The sequence below is a fragment of the Thamnophis elegans genome, chromosome 3 (genome assembly GCF_009769535.1).
Source record: "Thamnophis elegans isolate rThaEle1 chromosome 3, rThaEle1.pri, whole genome shotgun sequence".
NCBI lineage: Eukaryota > Metazoa > Chordata > Lepidosauria > Squamata > Colubridae > Thamnophis > Thamnophis elegans.
In genome coordinates, this window is record NC_045543.1 from 8,795,892 (window position 1) to 8,823,319 (window position 27,428).

A 27,428-nucleotide genomic window follows, 5' to 3' on the forward strand; every position below is an offset into this window, starting at 1 on the left:
TCACCTGGCCAAATCCATGCAAGTATCAGTCAGACTGGTTGAAGAATTGAAATATTCTCTGCTAGCAGCCAAAACTAATTCAATGCTTTTCTCATAGCTGATTCTGTATTGTATTTTTCCTTTAGAAACAGGCGGATCTATTGACCAAACATTGCAATGCATCATTTGCCCAGCTAAATGGATATTCTCCAGCAGGCTTGAACATAGAAGACTTTCAGTAAAAATCTACAAAATAAAATACAGTCAAAATCACAGAATGTTTTTATGCTCGCTAAACTCTTAAATGTATTTAAATAGACAGCATAGAACAGCTTTCAGATACATGTACATCAATATAATTATGTTTTAAGAAATCTTTTAAAAACAAAACTCAATCTAATTTTTTATATTGTGCATTATTTATTTAAAAGATTTATATGACTGCCCATTTTATATTAATAACCCTGGCAGGATTAAGAGCAGCAACAGAGAAAAATAACAAAATATAAGAAGATTAAAACCAAGGCGCCATAACACTCCTACCCCAAATATACATATACAGAACTTAATTCCCATTATAGAATTCCCATCCCCACCACCACCCAGTGCTTGAGGAAGAGACAGCAAGATTATTGTCAGAACTCCAAGACAGACCCCAAATTTGGAATCCAAGGACACACAAAATAATACTATCTTTATTATTATACCACCTTTATTATAGGATTATAGTAACAGAATTTTGCAACTAAGAATGTGCCCCTCCTGCCCTTTATCTTTCTTTTCATATATAAATATATAACAGAAAGAAAATATAAAATTAAATCTATCCATCCATCCATCTAACATCCATCTATCTATCTATCTATCTATCTATCTATCTATCTATCTATCTATCTATCTATCTATCTATCTACCTACCTACCTACCTACCTACCTACCTACCTACCTACCTACCTACCTACCTATCATCCATCTATCTATCTATCTATCTATCTATCTATCTATCTATCTATCTATCTATCTATCTATCATCTATCTATCTATCTATCATCTATCTATATGTTGTTACAACAGCATACAGTTCAATTCTATATAGAATTATTTAGTGCAAATATTAATATTACATTAATAAAACAATCTCATTTTAAAACATATTTTCTTTTCATATATAAATATATAACAGAAAGAAAATATAAAATTAAATCTATCCATCCATCCATCCATCCATCCAACATCCATCTATCTATCCATCCATCCATCCAACCATCCATCCAACCATCCATCCATCCATCCATCCATCCATCCATCCATCCATCCATCCATCCATCCATCCATCCATCCATATGTTGTTACAACAGCATACAGTTCAATTCTATATAGAATTATTTAGTGCAAATATTAATATTATATTAATAAAACAATCTCATTTTAAAACATATTTTCTTTTCATATATAAATATATAACAGAAAGAAAATATAAAATTAAATCTATCCATCCATCTAACATCTTTCTGTCATCTATCTATCTATCTATCTATCTATCTATCTATCTACCTACCTACCTACCTACCTACCTACCTACCTACCTACCTACCTACCTACCTACCTATATGTTGTTACAACAGCATACAGTTCAATTCTATATAGAATTATTTAGTGCAAATATTAATATTACATTAATAAAACAATCTCATTTTAAAACATATTTTGTATAAAGGTGTCCCCTATTTTATTATATTTCTCCAAACAAAATCTACACCCAAAGTATTTTATTTGACTATTATCTTGATTGTGACTCTTCCTAATTCTCAAAGTTCTATCTACCATTATAGGAACTGTCCAATATATTTGGAGATTATATCCTTAGAATTAGACTTGGAGTTGTGTTTAGAAGATTCCTTGTGATGAAGCCCCGCAGCTATACCCTATTCAATGGCCGAAGCTATAATGGCAGAAACATCTGGGGTAACAGCTGGAGATGGTTGAAACCCCAGAAACCCCCGGGGAGGAAGAAGCCTCATCTGCCTCAGGAGAGGGGCCTGCACCCTCTAATGATTCATCCCCACTATGAGGGGAATCAAAAAACCCTGTACCATCTCCTAATTGAGGAGAATCTGGAGCAGAAAGAGAAACCTCCAAATCTGAAGAAAGATCCAACGGGGGAGGGCTACCAGGAGAGACCAGGATCCCCTGGAATGGATGAGGGCTCTCTCTGCCCCCTTGTGTGTGCTTGCTAGAAAGAAGTCTTGTGAGCTGAAGACTTAAAATGTCTCTTTCCCCCTTTCTTTGCTATCTTAGAAGCCTTTGCAGGGATCTCCTCAGTTGGTCCAGTGGCTATCAGCCTTTTCCTGGAAGGCTTGGCTGATGAAGGGCCAGCTACCGGGCTATCTGGAGGAGAGGCCTACTTCCCCATCTCCTGTGTTGGAAGCCTTAGTAAGGTGAAAGTAGAACACCAACCTTCAAGGTTAGTGCTGGTCAAAGGGCCCCCTTACCAACCGTTGCTTCTAAAATGGCACCCGCTGCTCTTCGCGCCAAAATAAAGTGCCTGTCAGATCCCTAAAAGTGATACTGCCATTCAATTGGGAGGAGGGGGGGCCTTGGAGTCAATTTATTGATAGTGCCTATGACAACTGAGATTTTACAACGGGGTTCCTGGCGTGGAAATTCCTGAGATCCCATCACCTCTTGGAGGGGTGTTTATGATGGCCATGTGGAACATTTTACTTTAATGTCTAACGGAAGATAGCCATGGGAATGTATGTTTATTCTGCTTTCAGGGCAGTTGATAAAGGAAACATCTTCACACTTGTGTATTGGTTAGAATTTGCATTTTAACAAATGGGAGGGGTCTTTACTGCTTTAATTCTACTTGCATTGCCTAAGGCAGAGGTAGTCAACCTTTTTATACCTACTGCCCACTTTTGTATCTCTTGTTAGTAGTAAAATTTTCTAACCATCCACCGGTTCCACAGTAATGGTGATTTATAAAGTAGGGAAGTCAATTAAATTAAAAAAAGGAAAGTGCTTCAGTATCAGACAAAACCCCTACTGCCCACCGTGGAAGTTGGAACGCCCACAAGTGGGCGGTAGGGACCAGGTTGACTACCACTGGCCTAAGGGGATTCAGATGTTGTTTTGACTTTAAAGGTTTCCATCCTCCTTAATTAAAGGTTCCTTTTGAAATACTCTGTTTCAAGAGTCTCTACTTTCTTAAGTTAGGAGAGGAGCCCTTACACTGCCTCACTTTTTTTTCTCTTGCCTCAAAATGGCGTCCGCTGCTGTCCCTGCAACGAAACTGCGACCGATCCTCCTGAGGGCTTTGCAACGACTGTGCTGCACTTTAGACAGAGGCAGCAGGGTTTCCACCCTTGGGTTTGTCACCGGGGCACTCACAAGACGTTTGAAAGTGATTTGAAACGTCGGAGCCGCTCCGCTGCTTAAATGGAGCCTCTGACGATTGCTGTGAAGAAAAAAAAGAAGCCTCCAATGCTTTGAAAAGGCTTCTAAAGCCGCGCGGGTGGCTCCACGGCATGGGGCAAAGCCCCTCGTCAATTCTGAGCACTCCCCTCTGCCTGTAAGATCTTAAGGATGGCAGAGGGCGAAAGATTAATTTTGGCAATGTCCAATTAGTACTAAATAGCAAAAAAGACAAAGAGAAGTTCAACTACACGTCCAGTCCAAAACTGACTGAGTCTAAAGCTGGGGAGGACTGCACGGAGGATGGTTTTATAAACTTTAGACTCAGCCCTATTGGTCACTGGACGGAGTTAACCCTATCTGTCTCCACCAATCGTGGAGAATGTCTAGGCTTTATCTTGGAATAAGAGACACAAATGTAGCATTGTTTTTCTTGATACATTTAGATGTATGTATGTAGATGTATGTGTGTGCATCCTCACAAAATCTAATTTTTGATTGAAATTCCAGATTTTATTTCACTCTTATAATTTTTTATAGAAGTTTAACCTTTTTCAAGAGCCATAGAGATTAACAATATCACTCAATATAGCCTATAATCTAACGAAGACTGTCTATAATATGAAAATGTAGATGTTGTTAATTTCTTAAATATAAGTTATACAAAAGTTAATGCAAGTACTGTACAATATAATAAACAAGAAAGCATGCTGGCAAACTATTTAAAAACCCTGCGTTCTGCTTTAATTCAGTTCATTCTAATTTCCTCTTGAATATACAACACAATTTTCTGAACAAACTGTATTTTGCATTTCACTTTAAATGCAAACAGGAAAGCATCTATCAAAGTTTTATATACACTCTGAGTGACATTATTAAAAATGAACCTTCTGCTCAGTAAACCATTTAACATACATAACACTCATGCAAAAAGCTATTTATCTTCCTTTTGTTTAGTAGAAATTTCATTTCAGGCTTTCTGTAAGTTAAGAAATTACAATTTTTCATCTCTCTGCTAATTCCACAATAGTTTATAAGAACGCAGCCTTGATATAAAAATGCAGAGCTTTATAAAAAACAAGCATTTCTTAAAGTCAGAACTGGTTATCCCATACTAAAGTGTTCCTTAAACAACATTTTTCCAAATAGACTAAGGTAGCCCCAGGATTTTTTTAAAAATAATTAAAAAGATAGACAGCTTCAAAGTTTTACCAGAATGTGGAGAAGTTGATTGAAAAACTGAGGGATGGGAAGCAGAAGACTCCGTGAAATAATATATTCCCAATTGTCTACTGTTGACCTCATCCCATTCCTAAGAGGTCTTAAGGGGCATGCATAAGCACACCAACGTGCCTACTGTCCCTGTCCTAATATTCTCTTGTATTCATATTCATTTCATGTATTCATAATCATGTCTAAACTTATATCTGAAAGCTTTTTAACATAGAGCATAATCTCTTTCTCACAGACAAAACTGATTTTTCCCCTCACTGTAGTAAAAATGATAAGAAAAAGTACATCATTCTACTTAAGACAGAAAGTCTAGCTTTTATAATTCCCAATTTCAAAACCAAACCCCAGAAAACAAGGAAGCATCTCTATCTATCTGTCTGTCTGTCTGTCTGTCTATCTATCTATCATCTATCATCTATCTATCAATCTATCTCTCTGTCTGTCTATCTATCTATCTATCTATCTGTCTGTCTGTCTATCAATCAATCAATCTCTCTGTCTATCTATCTATCTATCTATCTATCTATCTATCTATCTATCTATCTAACTAACTATCATCTATCTATCTATCTATCTATCTATCTATCTATCTCTCTGTCTATCTATCTATCTGTCTGTCTGTCTGTCTGTCTATCTATCTATCTATCATCTATCTATCTATCTATCTATCTATCTCTCTGTCTATCTATCTATCTATCTTTCAATCTCTATCTATATATCTATATATCTATATATCTCTATCTCTATCTCTATCTATCTATTTCTATTTCTCTGTCTGTCTGTCTATCTATCTATCTATCTATCTATCTATCTATCTATCTATCTATCTATCATCTATCTATCTATCTATCTATCTATCTATCTATCTATCTATCTATCTATCATCTGTCTGTCTGTCTGTCTGTCTGTCTGTCTGTCTGTCTGTGTGTTTCAGCATAACTCTAGAACGCCTCGAGCAATTTCAACCAAACTTGACTTATTCTCTGGAAACAAATGCTATGGGGGCAAGACACCCCTAACACCTCTCGGAGTGTGTGTTGTGTTAAGATACAGCCTCTTGGTTTCTACCATACTGCCGTAAAATGGCTTCTACTGTACAGTGCAGTGGAGTTGCCATGATAACGGCTTCACAGTACATAATCCAACATTAGAAATTACATTTGGTCCGGGATTATTTTTGAGGACAGATGTATGGATTAGGATGAATAAATACCCGGGCAACGATGGGTTATCAGCTAGTTCTTTATAAATTCACCAGGATATCACATGTTGTAGCCTTACAAGTGCCAACAAATATTTCCCCAACTGTCACAATATAGATAATTCTCTATTTACAAACATTGATTTAGTGACCATAAAAATAAGTGACTTGTGACTACTTCTCACACACTTGCCAGATTCTGTCAAGCAAAGTCAATGGGGGAAGCCAGATTCATTAAAGGGCAAGGTGGCTTACATAACAATTGCACTAATTGGCTTAACAACTGTGGCCAAAAGATTGAAAAATGGCGCCTGAGCCACTTAACAGGTTCCTTGCTTAGCAACAGAAATGTTGAGCTCAATGGTACAAATCGAGGGCTACCTGTAATCCCCAACTTTAAGGTATTTTAATTTCAATTAGGAAACTGAAATATTGCAAAGAATTGTACCAGCCTCTTGTATAACTTTCACTTCCTCAAAGGCCCATAATCCAGTAATTCTTTTTTAGAAAATAAGAACACTGTAAACAGTTGTTTTGTAAAGCTGTTCTCCTCCTTTGACAATAGAATGAAAATATAGAAGAGGGGAAGGGTAAAGGGGAGGAAGGGAGAAGGAGAGAAGGGAAAGGAGAGGAGGAAGGAAGGAAGGAAGGAAGGAGAGAAGAAAGAGAAGAAAGGGGGGTAGGAAGGAGGGAAGGAGGGAGGGAAGCAAGGAGGGAAGGAAGGAGGGAAAGAAGGAGAGAAGGAGAGAAGAAAGGAGGGAAGGAAGGAGGGAAAGAAGGAGAGAAGGAGAGAAGAAAGGAGGGAAGGAAGGAGGGAAGGAAGAAGAGAAGGAGAGAAGAAAGGAGGGAAGGAAGGAGGGAATGTAGGAGAGAAGGAAGGGGGGAAGGAAGGAGGAAAGGAAGGGGGAAAGGAAGGAGAGAAGGAGAAAAGAAAGGAGGGAAGGAAGGAAGGAGGGAGGGAAGGGGAGTAGGAGAGAAGAAACGAGGGAAGGAAAGAGGGAGGGAGGGAAGAAGAAGTAGGACCGTTGTAAGATAAGATGGATCTATGAGATGTTAAAAAAGCAATCTTCAAGTATATTGTTAACAGTAGGGAAAAATTGTTATAAATACATATTATTAATAACAGTTATGAGATCATATAATTGTGAATGTATATATGAAATTGATAAAATAAAATAAAAAATTTTTAAAAAAAGAATGAAAATATTTTAAGAAAGCTAACTAAAATAAATGGCAGGTACGAATCTTACTACGGTAGCTTCCTGGAAAATGAATGTTCTGTACTCTTTCCAACCATGGCAGCAAACAGGCAACACACTGTAGTAGCTAATCCAAGTGCAATTACTGATGTAAAATAGTTAAGAGACTCCCATTACAGCTCCTCAACTTTATTTAGTCCAAATAGGCTAAAATGCGACTTTTATATCTCAGATACAATACTAGATTACAGGTAACTGGGCATATGAGTGGTCTCTACTGGAAGCATTTGTAATAATGCAGAATTATAAGAGGTTTTGTGTTATTTATTTATTTAGGTTTTATTGGAATGCAGGCATAAGCTTCCAATATTGCTACAGGACACTGATAGCCCAGTCTACCAGTAGCAACAAACTTCAAAGTTGGCATTTGAAATGTGCTTTTCAGGTCTAAAGCCATCGTCTATTCCCTATTCTTTTTTTGGATTTTAAAGCAGTCAGAAAAAGCATTTTAATGCCTTGGAGAATCTTTGCTAAAGCTGTTTTTATCCTCTTAACTGGCTTTGGATAAACTAAAATATAGGCTTTTCTTAGAAGTCTGAGAAACATATTTTTATCAAGAAGAGTAAAGCATATTATCCCAAATAAGGACAGCATCCTTTTATCTATTTAGCATCATCTACTAAAAAATTATTCCTCTTCAATTTACTTTAAGAAAAAGAATGTCTTGTATGCGTTTACAGAGAAAGGGCCAGTAGGTTTATCTATGTTTATTTTAATATCCTTAAAACGTAGGTTCCACTCTTTACAACCATTATAACCATAGCCTCTTATCTGGTTACAGTTTTCTGAAAATAAACTAAATAATATTCAGTTAGGAATTTCATTCCTAGGAGATTCCAGTAGCAAATTGACTCAAACCTCTGCTTTAAAGGAGGCCAATCATGAAAGATGTTCCTTTTAAAATCCAAGTTACTTATATCATAAGTTCTAGCTTTACAATTTTTTCCTTATTGCTAAAATTGTTAAGAAAACTTAACACTGGTATGATTTAAATGGATAAAATAAATACTGAGACAACGCTAGACTAAGATTCTCCTTCCATTGTTCGGATTTAGAAGCATGTAACGCAGTAAGAACAAAGAAATATAAAGTTGTAAGGTATCTTTTACTGCATACTAAAAAAAGACAGAAAAAAAATTACCTCATAGCATGTGTCCGTTCCTAAACAAGTATAAACATTTTTCTGCATAGCCAGCATATCTTGCAATAATCCCATCCAGTGCTTTTCATTAACAGAAGGCTGCCTTTTAAAAGATATAAAAATGTCACTATTTATAAAGCACATTATAATTAAATTGCAAAATTAAGGGGGGGGGGACTATGACATTATGATACAATCTCTTGTCTCTTTTGTACAAGGGTAGTCAACCTTTTTATACCTACCGCCCACTTTTGTATCTCTTGTTAGTAGTAAAATTTTCTAACTGCCCACCGGTTCCACAGTAATGGTGATTTATAAAGTAGGGAAGTCAATTAATTTAAAAAATTAAATAAAGAGCCGAGGTGGCGCAGTGGTTAAATGCAGCACTGCAGGCTACTTCAGCTGACTGCAGTTCTGCAGTTCGGCTGTTCAAATCTCACCGGCTCAGGGTTGACTCAGCCTTCCATCCTTCCAAGGTGGGTAAAATGAGGACCCGGATTGTTGTTGGGGGCAATATGCTGACTCTGTAAACCGCTTAGAGAGGGCTGAAAGCCCTATGAAGCGGTATATAAGTCTAACTGCTATTGCTATTGCTAAAAAAAGGAAAGTGCTTCAATATCGGACAAAAGCCCTACCGCCCACCATGAAAGCTGGAACGCCCACAAGTGGGCGGTAGGGACCAGGTTGACTACCACTGCTTTTGTATGTGTATTGCAAGGAGAAGAAGGATGATAGTATAACCAGCAAGTCTAACAAAATCTGTTAGAGTGGGGTTTATTACCAATTTTCTTAATACACTAATATTAATAATTAAACATTTCTTATTCCAAATGCTGAAAAATATTTGTTTCAAACTTAACAAGTGGAAACAATAAACTTATACAGGTTCATTATTCACTAAGAACGGTTGCCTTACATTACACTGTACTCACTTTTTGGCTGTGTGCCGAGTCAATCTTATCATCAGTTTCCGTGCTTCTTCTGGACTGTTCTTTGTGTCTTTTACAAAGGATACAGGTTTCTGGAGTCCATGCTTTTCCAAAAGTTCCGATACGCTGCAATAATTGTCAAAAATATCATCAATTGAACCACAAAGATCTTCCAATCGTATCAGTAAGAGGCCCAAACAAAAGAGGAAAACTTTCTCTTAAAAGAAAAACACATTCAATGTTTTGTTTATTTGTATGGTTGTGACACATAAGAACACCCTCCCTTCTTTCTTGGCAGAAATTAAATGGAATATGTACAAAATTGACTGTGCTACAAAACAACATATACCACCTTACCTTCTCTGAACGTATTTGCAGAGATTTATTAAAGGCTGTTGCATTGTAAATCATTGGGATTCCCTAAGCATGAATGGCATCAGAACAGCATAATGTAAGTTACCCTCTAGATGCCACAATTCATACACATTTTTATTTTGCCATCTCTCAATTTGGAAAGGATAGGGGATGAATTCTCATGATAAATAGATTAACTAATCATCTACCTTTTTTAGTTAACCAGCTAAGGCAATCTGGACAATGGTTTTTCAAGTTGATAATAACCTCTCTGCTAAGGCTGGCCAATCAAAAATAACTTAGATTGAATATATGATATGGAAGTCAATGCTTTGTACAAATGTGTTCTTGGTACTATGGAAGAAGCACAACATACAGTAGAGCTCGCATTCTGATATGAAGAAGGGAGGGTTCTGTACAATTCCCTTGTCTTGAACAGAATACTTTCCGTGCAGATTAAAACTGTCAACCACTGTAACTTTTAGATAGAATAATAAATAGCAATAGTAATAGCAATAGCAGTTAGACTTATATACCGCTTCATAGGGCTTTCAGCCCTCTCTAAGCGGTTTACAGAGTCAGCATATCGTCCCCACAGTCTGGGTCCTCATTTCACCCACCTCAGAAGGATGGAAGGCTGAGTCAACCTTGAACCAGTGAGATTAGAACCGCTGAACTGCAGATAACAGTCAGCTGAAGTGGCCTGCAGTACTGCACTCTAACCACTGCGCCACCTCGGCTCTTCAAAATGGCTGACATGGTCTGTCGTAGGCTCCTAATGAATCTAAAACTTGGAAATGTTTTTGTTCTGATCAACCCCCGAGAAATTACTCAATTGTACTCATTCTTCCTCCCAAGCACTTTGTTTTCTCTCATGTAGCCATGTCACATTTGTCTACGTAACAATACTATATTTTCATTTATTTATAGAAAAACCATGGCTCAAAGAGTAATTTCAGTGACGATTACAGTAATATTTGCCCTATGGACCATTTTAATCCTCAATATCTGGAATTCAGAATGATCCAATAAAACACTGAGCTAAGAAAGTTAAAGCAGCAAGAGATATAGGATAATAAAGGAACTTCTTACCTAAGAATTTGTTCCAGTTCATCAACTTTATTGTGAAGATTATGGGCAATGTCAGTTTCAAGGCTGGAAAAGATATAGGAAATTTGAATATATCGCAACAAAAAAACTCACAATGAAGAAATAGAACTAAAAACCCAGAACCAGCATCATTCAGATTGTCTGGGACTAAAATAATCATAGTTAATTTATTTATTAAATTCACTGCTGATGGAATTTTTTTTTTCCATAGCACTGGAAGTACTTTTTTCCAACATCAAATTGCACTACCTATATAACAGTCCCCAGAGACTAATTCTCTGAATGTTCCAATTGTTGCCTTAAACAGAGTTAGGCCATCAATCCATTTAAGAGTGGCTGTCAACAAATCTACTTAGAATTGAATGTGGGATCTTTCTCATCCTTGCGGGCGATGGTGAAGAAACTAAGATTTTGACCTAAAAAGTATTTACTTTGCCATTGAAATAAAGTTTCTGTACAGCCTTCTCTCAAAAGGAGGTTGCACATGTAGCATTACTATTCCACTACTCCAGTGGGTTGCAGGCAGTATGGAGCCCGGAGCACCGGATACCGTTCCGGTACGGTGCTCCAGAGGGCCCACCCACCCGCCCGAGCTCCTTACCAGTCTTTTAAGTCTTCTGCGCTTCCACGCACAGCGTGTACAGTGCCTGTGGGATGCTCTGGTGAGCAGCTGGAGCGTCGCAGAGGCGCTAAGACGCATGTGCTTGCTGTGTGTGTGTGTGTGCATGCATGCTGCACGCATCCATGTGGATGCCGCTGGGTCCGTTCCAACCGTACCTGTTGGAATGGGATCCGGAACCCACCACTGCACTACTCCCTGGAACCCCTGGATATTCCAGGCAATGTGCATTTAAACCGAGTTTAGCAAATACTTGAGAGAGTACTTGAGAGACCGCCTGCTGCCAATTACCTCCCAAAGACCCATTAGATCGCACAGGGCTGGCCTCCTCCGGGTTCCATCCACCAGCCAATGCCATCTGGCTACGACCCGGGGGAGGGCCTTCTCTGTTGCAGCTCCGGCCCTTTGGAACGAACTCCCCACGGAGATTCGGACCCTCACCTCTCTCCCTGCTTTCCGAAAAGCCGTTAAAACCTGGCTGTGTCGGCAGGCCTGGGGTTGATGAGCTCCCCTCCCCTCTCAACAGGTGTGGTTGTTAGTCATTTTAATATGTGTATTTTGTACTTGTATGTTTCCCCTTCCCGTTTAAGTTGTTCGCCGCCCTGAGTCCCTTTTAGGGAATAGGGCGGCATATAAATAAAATAAAACTTAAACTTAAACTTAAACAAATCCAAACTGAATTTTAAATATTTTATTCCTCAATCTTTCTACAAAGCAAATTCTCATCTGGTCTTTTACAAATAGAATTAAAACAAGCAGTTTGTCACCTGCCACTCTAAAGCTTTATAGACAAAGAGGTGGCATTAAAATAAAGCATTGTCAGATGATTATTAAAAAATAACTGTCACATCATGCTTTAGGAAATGAAATTTACATAAATAACTGCAGATATCTCATAGGTATTAATGGCAGAGAAAGTATTTTAAAAAAATTCATCCCACAATATTCAAAATTTCAATGATGTCAATACTCACCCCAGACCTCTTTCGGGGAGACATTCTAAGATGTCATAGCACAGAGAGAGCTGGTCATCACGTGTGCAGCTGTAGATACATTCTAAAGCAATCGTCATCAACAAAAGTTGATCTGAAATTATTTTTTGCTGACCCTAAGAGAAAAAGAAAAGTAATGTCCATTGCTATGTCCCAGAATGTTTGTCAGTTTGCTGTTAATGGCTCTAGTCATCTCTGCACTCTTAATAATCTGCACAATACTCTGCGCAGTGCCATTACAGTTGTGTAGTCAACTTAGTAAGATCTTTATTAAGAAAAGTTCTAGATTTCAATTTAGGATTTTAGAAAATCATACTTCCTATAATGGAAGCTCAATAATCAACACAAGAATCAGGAGAGTATATTAAATTTATTTCATTTTGAAAGCCTTCTAAATTGTGTTTTCATCAGGCAATTTATAAAAAGAAAGTATTTCTAATTATAAAGCTTTTAACTTAACTGTGTTTCTTAACTGCGCAACTTATGTGTTACTTTCTTACTTAAATAGTATTAACATGTACTATAGTTTTAGTTTCCCTCCACTACTGCTATTCTATAACTTTATATTGCCATCTATCTATCTATCTATCTATCTATCTATCTATCTATCTATCTATCTATCTATCTATCTATCATCTATCTATCTATCTATCTATCTCTCTCTCTCTCTCTCTCTCTCTCTATATATATATATATATATATATATATATATATATATATATATATATATATATATATATATATAAATTTATTTATTTATAATATTTATTTATCAGCACAAATAAAAAACACAAATATAACAAAGGCAACAGTAAAAAATATTGGGTTTCTGTCGTGATGGACTCTTGTGATGAACCGATTGACAGATGATGGAAGCAGTTAGCTTCCTCCCATAATTGGGGCTTTCCAGAGGTTGTGACTCTAAATAAATAAATATATATATATATAGTTTGCGGGCAATATACAGTTATAGAATGGCAGTAGTGGAGGGAAACTAAAACTATAGTACATGTTAATACTGTTTAAGTTATTATATATATATATATGTATGTATGTATGTATGTATGTATGTATGTATGTATGATGTATGTATGTGTATATGTGTATGTGTATGTATGTATGTATGTATGTATGTATGTATGTATGTTATATTTATGCTGATAAATAAATAAAGGGAGACTAGTATAGATCTATTTCAAGCTATTTAGCTCTCATCAGCTAGCCATACCCAAGTTTGGGAATCGAACCTGTGCTCTATTGCCTCCCAGGCAGGGAGTTAACCATTTGAGCTACAGAGAATGACTCCTTTATCCTATATAAATATATCATAACAAGAAGCCACTCAAAACCGAGAATTATAAAACATTGTATCAAGAAGAAAGTTACTATAAAGATCCCATTAATCTCTTTTATTTTTCCAGTCTCTGTATTTCACAATTCAGCAATTTCACTCAGAACAAGTGCCTGATGTAAAATAATTAAGACTGACAATGTAATCTATTGAGAACTAAGTCCCACCAAGTTCAATTGGATTTTCTACCAGGTTAGCGGATGGAAGGTTGCAACCCTGACACTCTCATTGGATTCCCTTGTGCTCATTAAGATCAATCACAAGGCTATTTAAAATTAGGGCTGCACAAATTGTCTGAAATGGCACTCCACTTACAAGAGAAGCTGATACTGATGGAAGTTTATTATAGGTGCTTGAGACCTCTTGAAATCTTCTTGGCAAGCGTCCACATGCTCAGAAGACTTTTTTCTGTTGCTCAGAAAATCTTATTTTAGGGAGACTTTTACTGATAAAATCTGCTTCATCTAAAGAAGTGGCAATGCCTGATTCCGAGTCTCAGGAGTTTTTTCTTTTTATTATCAGACATTAGCCATTTAACAAATATTTGGCTACCTTTTTCTCATATTGGTTCATTAAATAGTTTCCTTTATCCCTAAACAATAAAACTGAACTTACTGATGGTTTTGAATGTTCAAGTATTTTCAAAGGGAATGTTAGGTCTTCCTTTGCCAATGTTACCAAGTACTCTCTGAGAAGCTCGTTAGCAATGCCTGGAGACTCATTTTCACACCGGTGCAGGAAAGGGACCATCCACTGGTAAGCATTTTTGACATAGCTGTCTTCTGATGACTGGAAAATGAAATATCGTTTCATTAATCAGAGATAAAACATAGAAGCAGGACTATATCAAATCAAGGTAAACGTAGCACATAAATGTAGCTCAACCTGTTTCCTTTTCCTGATCTTTAAGCCTTCTTTTCTAATGACACTATAAAAGATTTTAGAGGGCCACTGATGTTAAATTCCGTCATGTCCCCACATAAATTTTACCTTTGGAACGAGCTTCCCGTGGAGATTTGGACCCTCGCCACCCTTCAGGCCTTCCGGAAAGCCGTTAAGGCCTGGCTGTCCCAGCAAGCCTGGGGTTGAGTCCCCCCCACCCCACTCGAATTTGCTGTGCTTGCTGTGCTTTTCTAAATTGTTGTATCACTGTCCTGTTTGTCTTACTTTCTGTATTTGTTTTTCCCCTTCCCCTGGTTTTTGTTCAGCCGCCCTGAGTCCCTTCGGGGAATAGGGCGGCTTACAAATCGAATAAATACCAATACCAATACCTGACTTTCACCTTACCTCCCATCCACAGTAAAGGGGGGAAATTATCTGTTTATATAAAAGGTGTATCCTGGATGGTATTTTTTATAGATACTGACCACCAGGAGGCATTTTTGGCAGAGGTTTCCAACCTTTTTTGGCTCCACGGACTGATAACGGCAGCAGTTGTAGTAGTGGTGGGGAGGAAGGATATGTTTTATGTACATAACCTAATTCCATACTTAAGCAAATGAAGCTTTGTGCACTCACCCACTGCTTGTGTGCCCCAGTTCCCAACGGACTGTGGACCAGTTCCGGTCCATGCACCGGGATTTGGGGACCCCTGCATTATGGGACTGGTTTCATAACTCATCTAAAATGCAATAGTCCTTACCAAATCTTGGTAGAGGATTTTAACCCCACAGGAAGGAATTGGCTACAGATGTTGTGGCTCCCTGGTGGCCAGAAGAGTCGGCAGCAGAGTTAGACAGTGAGGAGGTTGGGGAGGAACATGGGCCAGTCCTGGGGACTAAGGAAAGCTCAGATGAGGAGTCTGCGTAGGAGGTAGAGAGGGAACTAGACAGCAGTGAGGCAGAGGAACAGCTGGAACCTGTTCTCAGTGTAAGCACGTGCAGCGCTGCCAGAAGACAAGAACAACTAAGAAAGCAGGGTCAACTTGGGAGTAGAGCCACACCTTGGAGGTGATTGGCGCCTCCCATAGGAAACAAAAGAGGAGCGAATGGGGAGAGGACTTTTGCAGGAAACAAGAGTGGAAAGTTTTGTTTGTGATAAGAGACTCTGTGCCAAGTGTTGCCTTGCCCTGCGTTTGGAAACTAGTTACCTGGCATCTTTCCAAATGAGATAAGGTTCGTGTTGATAAATATTCCTCTGAAAGACTGTTTGCTAAGCCTTGCTGACTGTGAAGGAAAGGAATTCACAGTCATGTAAATAAAAGAGGTTTTGCCGGGACCAAGACTCTGCTTCATGCTTCTTAATTTAGCCTCGGTCAGAACAACAGAGGTCACAATAAGGACGACGCTGGTCCTTATTCTGCCTCTTAGAGTTCACTATCACTGTAAAAGCATATTTTATTTTGCACATTATACTGATGCAAAATGAATTAATATTGTTACATGAATATTTTCAAATCATTCTAAGGAATGATGGAGGCTTAAAACGTGAACTTTTTATCATGTTGACAATGAGCTACTCCCATTTCCCTCTCATTCAGAAATGATTGTCTTTGAGAAAGCAGCACACCCATGCTATCTAAAATAAATGTTTATTAGCACACCATTCCAGATTAAATCCAATCTTCTGAACTCCTAAGAGTAAAGTTTTGTAGAAGTAGATAAAAATAAGATGATTTTGATTAAGACAAAAGGACTGCTATTTTGTATAAGGCAAAACTTCATTGCAAAACAACATAACTTTAAAAAGAAAACCATTTACCCACCACGGGGCAAAAAGTAATGCACCTACTTTTGACATTAACAGCCTTAGCTTCTCAATGTTTTCCATTTGCTGTAACTCTTTTAACTTCAAAGTAATGTCACATCCAGTCTCGTAGACGAGGGTCTCCAATGTAACCAGATCATCACAGAGAGAGCGAAGATCAGGAATATTCCTTTCCATGCCAAGGCGAACCAGTGAGAGAGCACAATCTACCTATTTAAACCACAAGCAGAGAATAGAATGGAACGAGAATGGCAAGCCATTCATGACTTATTCATCTTCTAGCAAGGTTTTCAGAACTGAAGGAACGTGTTTCAGACACAATTCACAACTCTGATCTGATTGCAATACCATTTTATAATGGTATTTTAGATTGAATCATTAATACTAAGCTTTGAAATTCAGTCATACCAGATGTCAGTCTGAACTGATTTAATTCCCAAATTTTCTTATATAGTTAGCCTATAATAACTTATCTGGGATGAGGACAGTGGTGGGATCCTACCAGTTTAACAACCGGTTCGGTGATCATGTGCTTTGCGGGCGCACGTGCCTGACACGCACTTTGTGCGCATGCACGGTTTTGAGAAAACTTACCTTCTGTGTTACTGCTTGGGGAAGAAATTGTCGGAGTGAACCAGTTCGCCCGAACTAGTCCGAACCGGTAGAATCCCACCCCTGCATGAGGAATGGGTAGCTTTATTTGGCTTTCATTCAGATCTAAATCATTTGTCCCTGTCTTCACTACAGAAGCCCTAGGATAGAGATTTGTACGTGAAATGAAAAATAATCTAAAAAGCAGAGAAAAATAGTTATGACAAGTGAGGATTTTGTAAACCACAATGCAATTTGAAAATATATCACCAGCTTCACATGCCATCCATCCAAGAGATTTCAGTAAAGTGCATGTGAAATTAGCAATTTTCTCGCAAAATATGTTACTTGTGCTTGATATTACTACTCTCTAAAATTGGCGTGGCAAAGAAGAATTTACATATCCACATCTATGAGATAGAACATGCTGTTAGGCACCTTTCTCAGTTTCAGAAGTACAACTGTCACAGCTTACAATAATCAGTAACTAATGCCTTGAACACTCGTGATGATTTTGAAGTGGCTATCACTGAAGAAATACCACTTTCATAAAGCTTTCCTCTGAACTTACGAACAAAAACACAAGTGAAAGATAGCGGATGGATATCTATATATCTATATCTATATATCTATATCTATCTATCTATCTATCTATCTATCTATCTATCTATCTATCATCTATCTATCTATCTATCTATCTATCTATCATCTATCTATCTATCATCTATCTATCTATCATCTATCTATATCTATCTATCATCTATCTATCTATCTATCTATCTATCTATCTATCTATCTATCTATCTATCTATCTCTGTCTGTCTGTCTATCTATCTATTTATCTATCTATCTATCATCTATCTATCTATCTATCTATCTATCTATCTATCTATCTATCTATCTATCTCTATCATCTATCATCTATCTCTATCTATCTATCTATCTCTATCTATCTATTTATCTATCTATCAATCATCTATCTATCATCTATCTATCTATCTCTATCTATCTCTATCTATCTATCTATCTATCTATCTATCTATCATCTCTCTCTCTCTCTCTCTCTCTCTCTCGCTCTCGTTAGTTAGCTAGCTAGCTAGCTAGCTAGCTAGCTAGTTATAAATGTATTCTCATGCTGTGGATTTGAGCCTAATGGAGCTGTACACATAATCCTCTCTTTAAAAGACATCAGACTAAAAGTAAGACTGGATTTTTTTCAAACCATACATAAGTTTAAAGATCTTTGTCTTTTACAAGCACTTTACAAGTGAGCCCTTCAAAACAGGCAGAAGCCCAATTCTATAGTTTGGTGAACTTTTTAAAACGGGAAGCTTATTTTAAATGTATTGAATATAGCTCAACAGAATATTTGAAAGATAAACTGACATCTCCCACTCAACCATCTTTGTTGCTGAAAAAAAACACTATAAAGCTATTAAAATTCTATAATAAAACTAGTAATCTAACTCTGATATGGTAGATTACATGTGAAAATATTCCCTTATATGTTGCATATTCGGTGTATATATAATACAAACTCTATGGAGATTCTCAGTCATCCAGGTCACGGCTGCCCCCAAAGTGCTTTTTCAAAACTAGACTTCCTTTGTTTTTCTTTGAAGATGTTTTGCTTCTCATCCAGTTAGAACTGAAGAAGCTTCTTGGATGAGAAGCAAAATGTTTTCAAGGAAAAACAAAGAAGGCCCATTTCCCTTTTGAAATAGCACTTTTAGGATACTATCCAAAGGGAGGTACAGCATATGAAACATAATCAGGTTTAATCTATATGAAACTGTATGTTTTAATTCCACATAACAGAGCATATGAGTCTTTAAAAAAATAATCTATAGTTTTGTGTTTACCTGCATAGAGTAATTTTCTATCTCCTCTGCTCGTTTCCAGTACCAGTCCGTGACTAAATTTATTGAAAGGTCAGTTGCTCTGTATTTCAACAATTCAGGTTGAGAGACGAACAAAATTTCACTTTCATCTTGAAGAACTGGATCAATAATTAACCTGAGCATCACAAACAAAAATATAGATGCAGACTCCAGAAACCAGATGTTTATGTGGAAAAGGAACTGAATGCATGAGTTTAACAACTAGTGGCTATAAAACTCAATATGATTCATTTCGAAGAATCATTGTTAAAAAGAAAAAAAAGCACCTTCCCCACCCCACAAACATGCATATTGTGTAACATATTAACAAGTTTGTGTTACTTTTATCTCCTCCTTTGGTGATTCAGCTATTTTTATTCCTAATTTTTACTTTCATTTTTAATTTCAGTGTACTTGGGCATGCTACTTCTGATTGGCCAATGTCCAAAACCAAATGTTATTACTTATTACAAATCCTTCCAAACAAAGTTTTAAAATACTGCTATGTCAGTCTTTAAATTAATTGTATTTCTCTTGTTTTAGTTGTTGCGACCCACTAGAGCAGGGGTGTCAAACTTGTGGTGGGTGGGCCAGATGTGTCATGCATTGGCCACCCCCATGCCCAGTTTACTGAAGGGAAAAAGGTCACAATATGTCATATGATGACGCCGTGACAACACAAGTTTGACACCCCTGCACTAGAGTAATTGAGAATTGGGTGATACACAAATTAGATAGATGATAGATAGATAGATAGATAGATAGATAGATAGATAGATAGATAGATAGATAGATAATCAGATTCATTTCTTCTTCAAACATTTTATTCTGAGAAACTGGTATATTTAAAAAAGCCATAGAAAGGTTCTAATTTAATATTTACATTGATATTTCTAGCACATAAAGGGATTTTCATTGAATGAACATCCATATACAAACAAGTTGATTACACCTACTGCATTTCCATTCATTACTAAGTAATTAAACTTTATTGCTGCATCAACAAGAGTTTATGTTCGTACACATTTTTATTACACTACTGGAAGTGAATAAATTAGTCTTTGTATGTAAACATAAAAGTATATCTAATGTACAAATGGGTTTCCCTTTTGTTCAGAAATTGTTCTCTTGTGGCAAACTGGGCTCTTCCATTCTAACTGGGGTGCAAAATTTTGTCCAATTATAAGTAAGGGCATTGTGATTAACTCCCAACTGCAATTCACAATAGTAGGAGCATTAAGAATGGATATTGTCGTCTATCCTTGTCACCCTGGTAGGAATTCTTCTAAATGTGTTTACTAAGCAACAAAATTAAACATTTGACTCCACAGAGTAACCTTCACCATTGTTCAACAGCAAGAAGTATGTAGATAGAGCATAGCTTTGTGCATGTATACAGATTTCTGTGCATGTAATGAGATAGATGATTACTTGCATTACGAAAAGTAAAGCGTTCAGTGCCTCTTTCTTAGAAAGAGACTGGAGTAAAAAGATAAAAAAGAGGATATGAGAAAAGAGGCAGGAAAAAGGAAAAGAAATGAAATATGATAAAAAAAAATATTGTAAATAATTATTTTATTTATTTATTTTATTTAAAACATAGCCTAGCTACCCATCTTACATCAATTCTGGGTGGCTTCCAAAAAGCAATGTCAATTACATACCAAATGCAGAATTGGGAAGTTCTGTGCTTCTAAAAAGAAACAATTTAATCCCCATTATCTTGTCATATAAAAAGCTACTTCTCTGAGCAGGTATTAATGCAACTAGAATCTAGTTAGTTAGGAGTAGAAGACCTAATGTAATACCTCCAAGAAATGGCATCATTAGGGGGGAAAAACTCAGAGAAGAGGAAGTAGCCTCCATATAAGAAATCTATGGTTATTAGAGTCATGGGAACAAAAAAATTAAACTATATCATCATCATCCTCTTTTAACGAATCCCTAATCCTTCGCGGGGTGAAGTCTGGGCAACTGAATAGTGCTAGTGGAGTGTTTACTTCCTGTCACCAATGCGGAGTTTTGTTCATTCTCATTGTGCCAGAGAGAAAAATATCTGCCTCTACCTAGGATCGAACTCACAGCTTCCTGATTGTGAGGTGAGAGCTCCCCCTCTAGGCCACAGCACCACTCTAAAAAAATTAAACTATATGTATCCCCAAATAAACTCTGAAGAAAGCATGCCAGCTCTGATTAATAAACCTAATTTTATCATAGCATACTCAAAGCTTTGAAGTGTTCTTCATCTCTTCAGGACTGCAAGTTCTCGCAAGAAAGAGACAAAACAACTGCAGACAGATCATTGTATGCAAAAATATGGGAAAATAATGCAATATCTACAGTGGAAGATTGGGTTATAAAGTTGACTGAACTTGCAGAAATGGAGAAGTTTGATCATGGGGGGGAAATGACATTAAAAAAAATTGAAACTTTATCTGAACTTTTTGTTGAAAAAATAAAAGACTGAATTAATATTTGGGGATTAAAAAGGGAAAAGAATTGGTTGGTAATTCTAATTATAAGATGAGCAAATGTTTCTTACTTTTTCTCGTTTTTGTTTGCTTCTTTTGAATACTTTTATTGTATCGAAAAGGTTCCACCACAAAACCGCGGTAGACTAAAGCGCGCTCGACAAAAGCGCGTACGTGACGTCATCACAGCGTGACGAAAACAGCACGCTGTGAGCAGTAAACTTAAAATTAAAGGGTAAATCTAAACCTAACCGCCCCAAACCTAACCCTAAACCTAACCCTAAGCCTAACCCTTAACCTAACCCTAAACCTAACCCTATACCTAACCCTTAACCTAACCCCAAACCTAACCCTAACGCTTAACGTAACCCTAAACCTAACCTTAACCCTTAACCTAACCCTAACCCTAACCCTTACCTTTATGTGAATCGGCTTGCTTTAAAAGCGCTTTTTAAAGCACCCTTTTTTCTCCGCGGTCGTATTTGTCGCGCTGCTGATGACGTCAGGTACGCGCTTTAATCGGGCGCGCTTTAGTGGACCGCGGTTTTGACGGGTCACGATCAAAAAATCTAACAAATATATTTTATTTTTTTAAGAGAGAGAAACGATGCAACTGGCATTTTGCTTTCAAAGGAGAATGCAGAAAGATTGCAGAGTTGGTCCTACTGAACTTAAAGAAAAAGACTGAATCACCAATGCAAATATCAAATTAAATTAACATATACTTACTTGCATGGGGGCCCTTCACACCAATCTTCTTCCCTGTGTTTTTTCTCACTCCAAGGAACAATCTCAAGTGCTTTTTCACTGTAGCTGTGGCAAATATAGAAACAAAATAGACTTCAAACTTACACAACGGCCATGAAAAAAGTGTCTGATGTTTGTTTTTCACACATACAATTGTTGCCACATCCCCATGGTCACATGATCAAAATTCAAGCGCTTGGCAACGGACACATATTTATGATAGTTATGTCCTAGGATCACGTGATTCACCTTTTGCAACCTTCTGACAACCAAAATCAATGGGGAAGTCAGATTCACTTAACAACCATGTTACTAACTTAACAACTGCAGTGATTTGCTTAACAATTGTGGCAAGAAAGGTCATAAAATGGGGCAAAACTCACTTAACAACTGTCTCACTTAGCAACAGAAATTTTGGGCTCAATTGTGGTTGTTGAGAACTACCTACAGTATATGCAATGTGTTAAAAATCTAATCTAATGAAATGCACAGTTCAACTTTTGGAGTACATGATCATCATGGTTGATCAGCAGCCATGCTCTCCATTGCATTACTCCTTCCAATAGTCATCGTTTTTCACTAATCAAAAGTATAGTATAGTGATGCATGATGGCACAAAGCATACAATGCACCTTTGCCTGCTCGTTAATGAGATCTAAGCTGGCAGTGATTGACCAGAAAATTAAATCTTGCAATCTTGTAATTACAATGAACAGCTAAATAAAAATGTAAGCAGTGTGCAGTTCTTATGAGAAAGGCAAATTCTCTCTTTGAAATAATAAGAAAGGGGATTGAAAATAAAACTGTCAATAGAATTACGTCCTTGTGCAAATCTATGGTTAGCATACTGTCTACAATTCTTGTGACCACAACTTAAGAATATTAAGGAAATGTGTGAAAACGTCTGATCTGTTTAACTGGCAAATGCCTGTTTGCTGTTTTCCTGGCAAAGTTTTTCACAAGTGGTTTGTCTTGTCTCCTTCCTAGGACTGACAAAAAGTGGCTGGCTTAAGGTCATCCAGCTGGCTTTATGTCTCAGGTGGGACTAGAATTCCCATCTCCTAGTTTCTAGCCTTAATCACACTATGGCAGCTGGAAAACTTTTTTTAATTACAAAAATAAATAAATATGAAACCACCATCATCATCACCACCACCCAAAAGTGGAGGGGGGGAGGAGAAGAGGAAAGACTACAGTATGGGGAGACATAGTAGAAATATATTAGCAATAGCAGTTAGACTTATATACCGCTTCATAGGGCTTTCAGCCCTCTCTAAGCAGTTTACAGAGTCAGCATATCGCCCCCACAGTCTGGGTCCTCATTTTACCCACCTTGGAAGGATGGAAGGCTGAGTCAACCTTGAGCCGGTGAGATTAGAACTGCTGAACTGCAGATAACAGTCAGCTGAAGTGGCCTACAGTACTGCACCCTAACCACTGTGCCACCTCGGCAATCATGCATGGCAGATAACACGGAGAGACCTTTTTTTCTTAATCCTCTCTGGCAATGTTAGAACTTTACATAATCTATTGAAATTAAATACAGGGACCTTCAGGACAGATAGACAGGAAGAAATACTGTTAACCACATTTAAAGTGTGGGACTTGCTGTCAGAAGTCTAGCCATTGGCAGTTAGTTAGAAAGATCTGAGAGCAATTTATTACCTTCTCAATTACAAGCAGCCTGCCTTAAATCCTGTTTGTATGGAACAATTATACAATGGAGCTACCGCTGTGAGCTTGCCAAAGATAACCTGTTGACCACTATGCTATACTGATGCTAGACTAGATGGGGAAGGCTAGATCCTTACATTCTTATTCCACTATTTGAGGCACTCCCTTAATACGTTCTACTACTTAGATGTATTTATCCAAGCCTTGGCAAGTCTAGGTTTCCAACAGAAGGCTTTGCCCATTTTGCAAATTCCCTGTCCTTAAGTCAAATATAGATCACATTCAAGACCAGTCAATGGGAAAACACTTAGTCTTTATGCACATACATTTAAAGACATTTTGTCTTTTAAAAAAATATCATTCCTAACCTGAGAGCCATTGTTTGTCTACCTCTGTATTGATCACAAAATCTAAACTGTAGAATTTGTTTTCAATTTAGTGTTTATGACAGAAACAGATGAATTGTGAAGGGGTTAGTCCAGAGGTGGATTCCTGCTAGTTCGCACCAGTTCGGTGGAACCGGTTCGTCAAATCTACCAAACCAGTTAGAAGAGGTTCCACCAGTGGACCCGGAAAGCAGGCCACACCTACAGAAGAGGTTCCAAAATTTTTTGAAACCAACCACTCACACACACACACACACAAACACACACACACACACACACAGAGAGAGAGAGAGAGAGAGAGAGAGAGAAAGAGAAAGAGAAAGAAAGGAAGAAATAAATAAAAAAAAGAAAAAAGAAAGAAAAAGTGAAAGAGAGATGAAAGAAAAAAAGGAAAAAGGGACAGAGAGACAAAAGGAAGGAAAGAGAGAGAGAGAGAGGGAGAGGGAGAGAGAAAACACATGGCCGGCAAGCCACTCCCACCAGGTCACATGGCCGGCAAGCCACTCCCACAAAGGAGGCCACACCCACAGAGTAGGTTCGAAATTTTTTTGAAACCCACCACTGGGGCAGTCTCTGAATGCACAGGTTAGTTTTCCTTAAGCACTGCATTATTATTAGAATTCTCCTTTGGGATTAAAGGTCAAAAGTACAATCAATCAGGCGCACAAGAGGAACTGAATAGCATGCAAGGGTGGGGCAGGCTGGAATAAAAACTCAATTTGAATTAAGTAAAAGAAAATGAAATTAACTCAGAATGATTATTTCCCATACAATTAATAAACTCCACCTGCTGCTGGATTAAAAATTATTATTCGGCAGCCAGGCTTTGGTTGAGAAAGAAAGTGGCCCCAGGGTCTAAAGATGTGCACCCCTGCATTGAACGGATATTTGCACTTAATCTGCAAAGATTTTAATATGCCAAAGGAAGCAGTAGGGATGGCGTATTAAAATAATTAAAACAAAACTGGCATCAAGGGAGAATTTAACCTTTTCCTCGCTTAAGGAAAGCTGAGAATTTTCTTTGCTTTGGGAACAGCCTCTGGGTATTAAATTTTCCCCACTAAACTTTCCTTAATTAATTTGCTTTTTAAAAGAACAGTACATTAGCTTAGTGTCAAGCAACATCTTGACACTAAAAAGAAAGAAAGAAAAAGGAAAAAAAAGGTTAGTGAGCACATTTTCTTGAGAATTATTCTTTGCCATTATCTCATGCCTCATCTTCTCTATGTTTAAGTTCTTAAGATTCCTACACAAAGACTTTCTCAGCATTTCTGTCCAATACACAGGACCAGTGGTGGGTTTTAAAAATTGTTCAAACCTACTCTGTGGGTGTGGCCTCCTTTGGGGGAGTGGCTTGCCGCCCATGTGACCGGATGGGAGTGGCTTGCCGCCCATGTGACCGGATATGAAGATGCCGACGACACTTGTCAGAACCACCTTAAATTACCTCACACACAGCACTGGCATGCATAAGAATATGATGTAAACTTGTTTTTCAAAAGGCATCTTTGGTTTGCGTTAAAACAACTTCAACACACGCAATGTTCTGATTGCACCACAAACGCAGTAGTCATCCTTACCTTTCACAGAGGCACTGAGTTTTATAAATATGAGCATGATAGTGTAGAATAATCATATCCAAGGACCAGTGGTGGGTTTCAAAAAAATTTGGAACCTCTTCTGTAGGTGTGGCCTGCTTTCCGGGTCCACTGGTGGAACCTCTTCTAACCGGTTCGGTAGATTTGACGAACCGGTTCTACCGAATAGGTGCGAACTTGTAGGAACCCACCTCTGCACAGGACCCAGATAGTTGGGGGCAATATGCTGACTTTGTAAAACTACTTAGCGAGGGCTGTAAAAGCACCATGAAGTGACATATAAGTCTAAGTGCTATTGCTATTACTTAGCACCATTCGTAACAATCAAATACCCAATAACTATTGAATGTTATACTTATGACAGTACAATAAAGAACTATTGGGTGTGGGATTTAAATTCCACACCCTAAGGGAGAAGCTAGTGCAGAATGATAATCTGTTCCGAATAAGTTATAGCTAAGCTTTTAAGTCAAGGTCTTGCTACAGCCACTATTCAATGTAACGCAGACCTCAAAAAATGAAGAAGCGGTTACTTGGACTCCTGCTTCGGTGATTTAGTGATATTTAATGGCATTTGATCTATTTGATACTTAAGTCAGTTTCTCTCTCATGTAAACCTCATTAGCTCTGTGCCTTCGGGGGCCGTCCCAAGGATATGTTTCCAATCTGTTAATAAGATGGTTTCCCATCACAGACAGTGGGGAAAGTGGGTATGGAAAGTCTTTACTTGCTGGCTTGGAAAAATAGAGCCCATTTCTGTTGCTTTCTTTTCCCTACTGTCGTCCTGGAACCCAGTTAGTTGAGAGAGAGAAGACTAATCAACACTGCCATGTAACTGTAAAGAAATGTACCCTCTCTTCAGTACTATCTCCTGTGACCCGACAAAAGGGCGAACGATAAAACCGCGCCCGACTAAACCGCGTCGCTGACGTCATCAACGTGGCGACAACAGCCAGCGTGGAGAAAGAAGGGTGCTTTAAATAGCACGTTGAAAGAAAGCCGATTCAACTTAAGGTAAGGGTTAGGTTTAGGGTTAGGTTAAGAGTTAGGGTTAGGTTTAGGGTTAGGTTTAGGGTTAGGTTTAGGGTTAGGTTAAGGGTTAGATTTAGGGTTAGGTTTAGGATTAGGTTTAGGGGGGGTTAGGTTTAGGTTTAGGGGTTAAGTTTAGGTTTAGGGATTACAGCGTGCTTCTGTCTCCGCGCTGTTGTCGCCCTGTTGATGACGTCAGCAACGCGGTTTAGTCGGGCGCGGTTTTGTCCTTCGCCCTTTTGTCGGTGAACCCTATCTCCTGCTCTCCCCAACCAGCATCCCTCACATATGATTCAGGTGCAGCTCATAAATGCCAGGCCATTGGCTGAGTCCTTCCTTAGCATTTCCTATTGCACTGAATCATCACCCTCCATTTTAGCAAGGATACATTTCAAGAAAACCATTTTTTAAAGAAAGAGCTATGATACCCTCACCCCCCAATTTATGGGCTTCTGCATGCCTCTTCCGTAATACCCTTGACCTGTTCCCTACTGCCCTTTACCTGCTGGGATGACGTACCTCTTTAGCTTAGAACAGGTGTGTCAAACTCATGATGACACATTGTCATCAAGTGACGTATCACAACTTTTCCCCCTTCACTAAAATGGGGGTGGGCGTGGCCAGCACGTGATGTATCCAGCCCACAGGCTGAGAGTTTGATACCCCTGCCGTAGAAGATTTCTTCAAATCTGAAGACTTCATGCACAAGTTAGAGTTCTGAAAAGACTAGAGCCTAAAAACCTAATCTATTTGTCAAAACA

At 38.0% G+C, this 27,428-nt stretch overlaps 1 protein-coding gene across 1 annotated transcript in view; it reads right to left on the minus strand.

Annotated features, from left to right (window-relative positions):
- NBAS (NBAS subunit of NRZ tethering complex) overlaps positions 1 to 27,428 on the minus strand; it is a 193,881-nt gene that overhangs the window by 103,653 nt on the left and 62,800 nt on the right. The window contains 9 exon segments of the mRNA XM_032213456.1: positions 5 to 225; positions 8,231 to 8,333; positions 9,163 to 9,285; positions 10,606 to 10,668; positions 12,217 to 12,350; positions 14,201 to 14,374; positions 16,316 to 16,501; positions 18,745 to 18,898; positions 21,963 to 22,046. Coding sequence (XP_032069347.1) covers positions 5 to 225; positions 8,231 to 8,333; positions 9,163 to 9,285; positions 10,606 to 10,668; positions 12,217 to 12,350; positions 14,201 to 14,374; positions 16,316 to 16,501; positions 18,745 to 18,898; positions 21,963 to 22,046 — 1,242 coding nt within the window.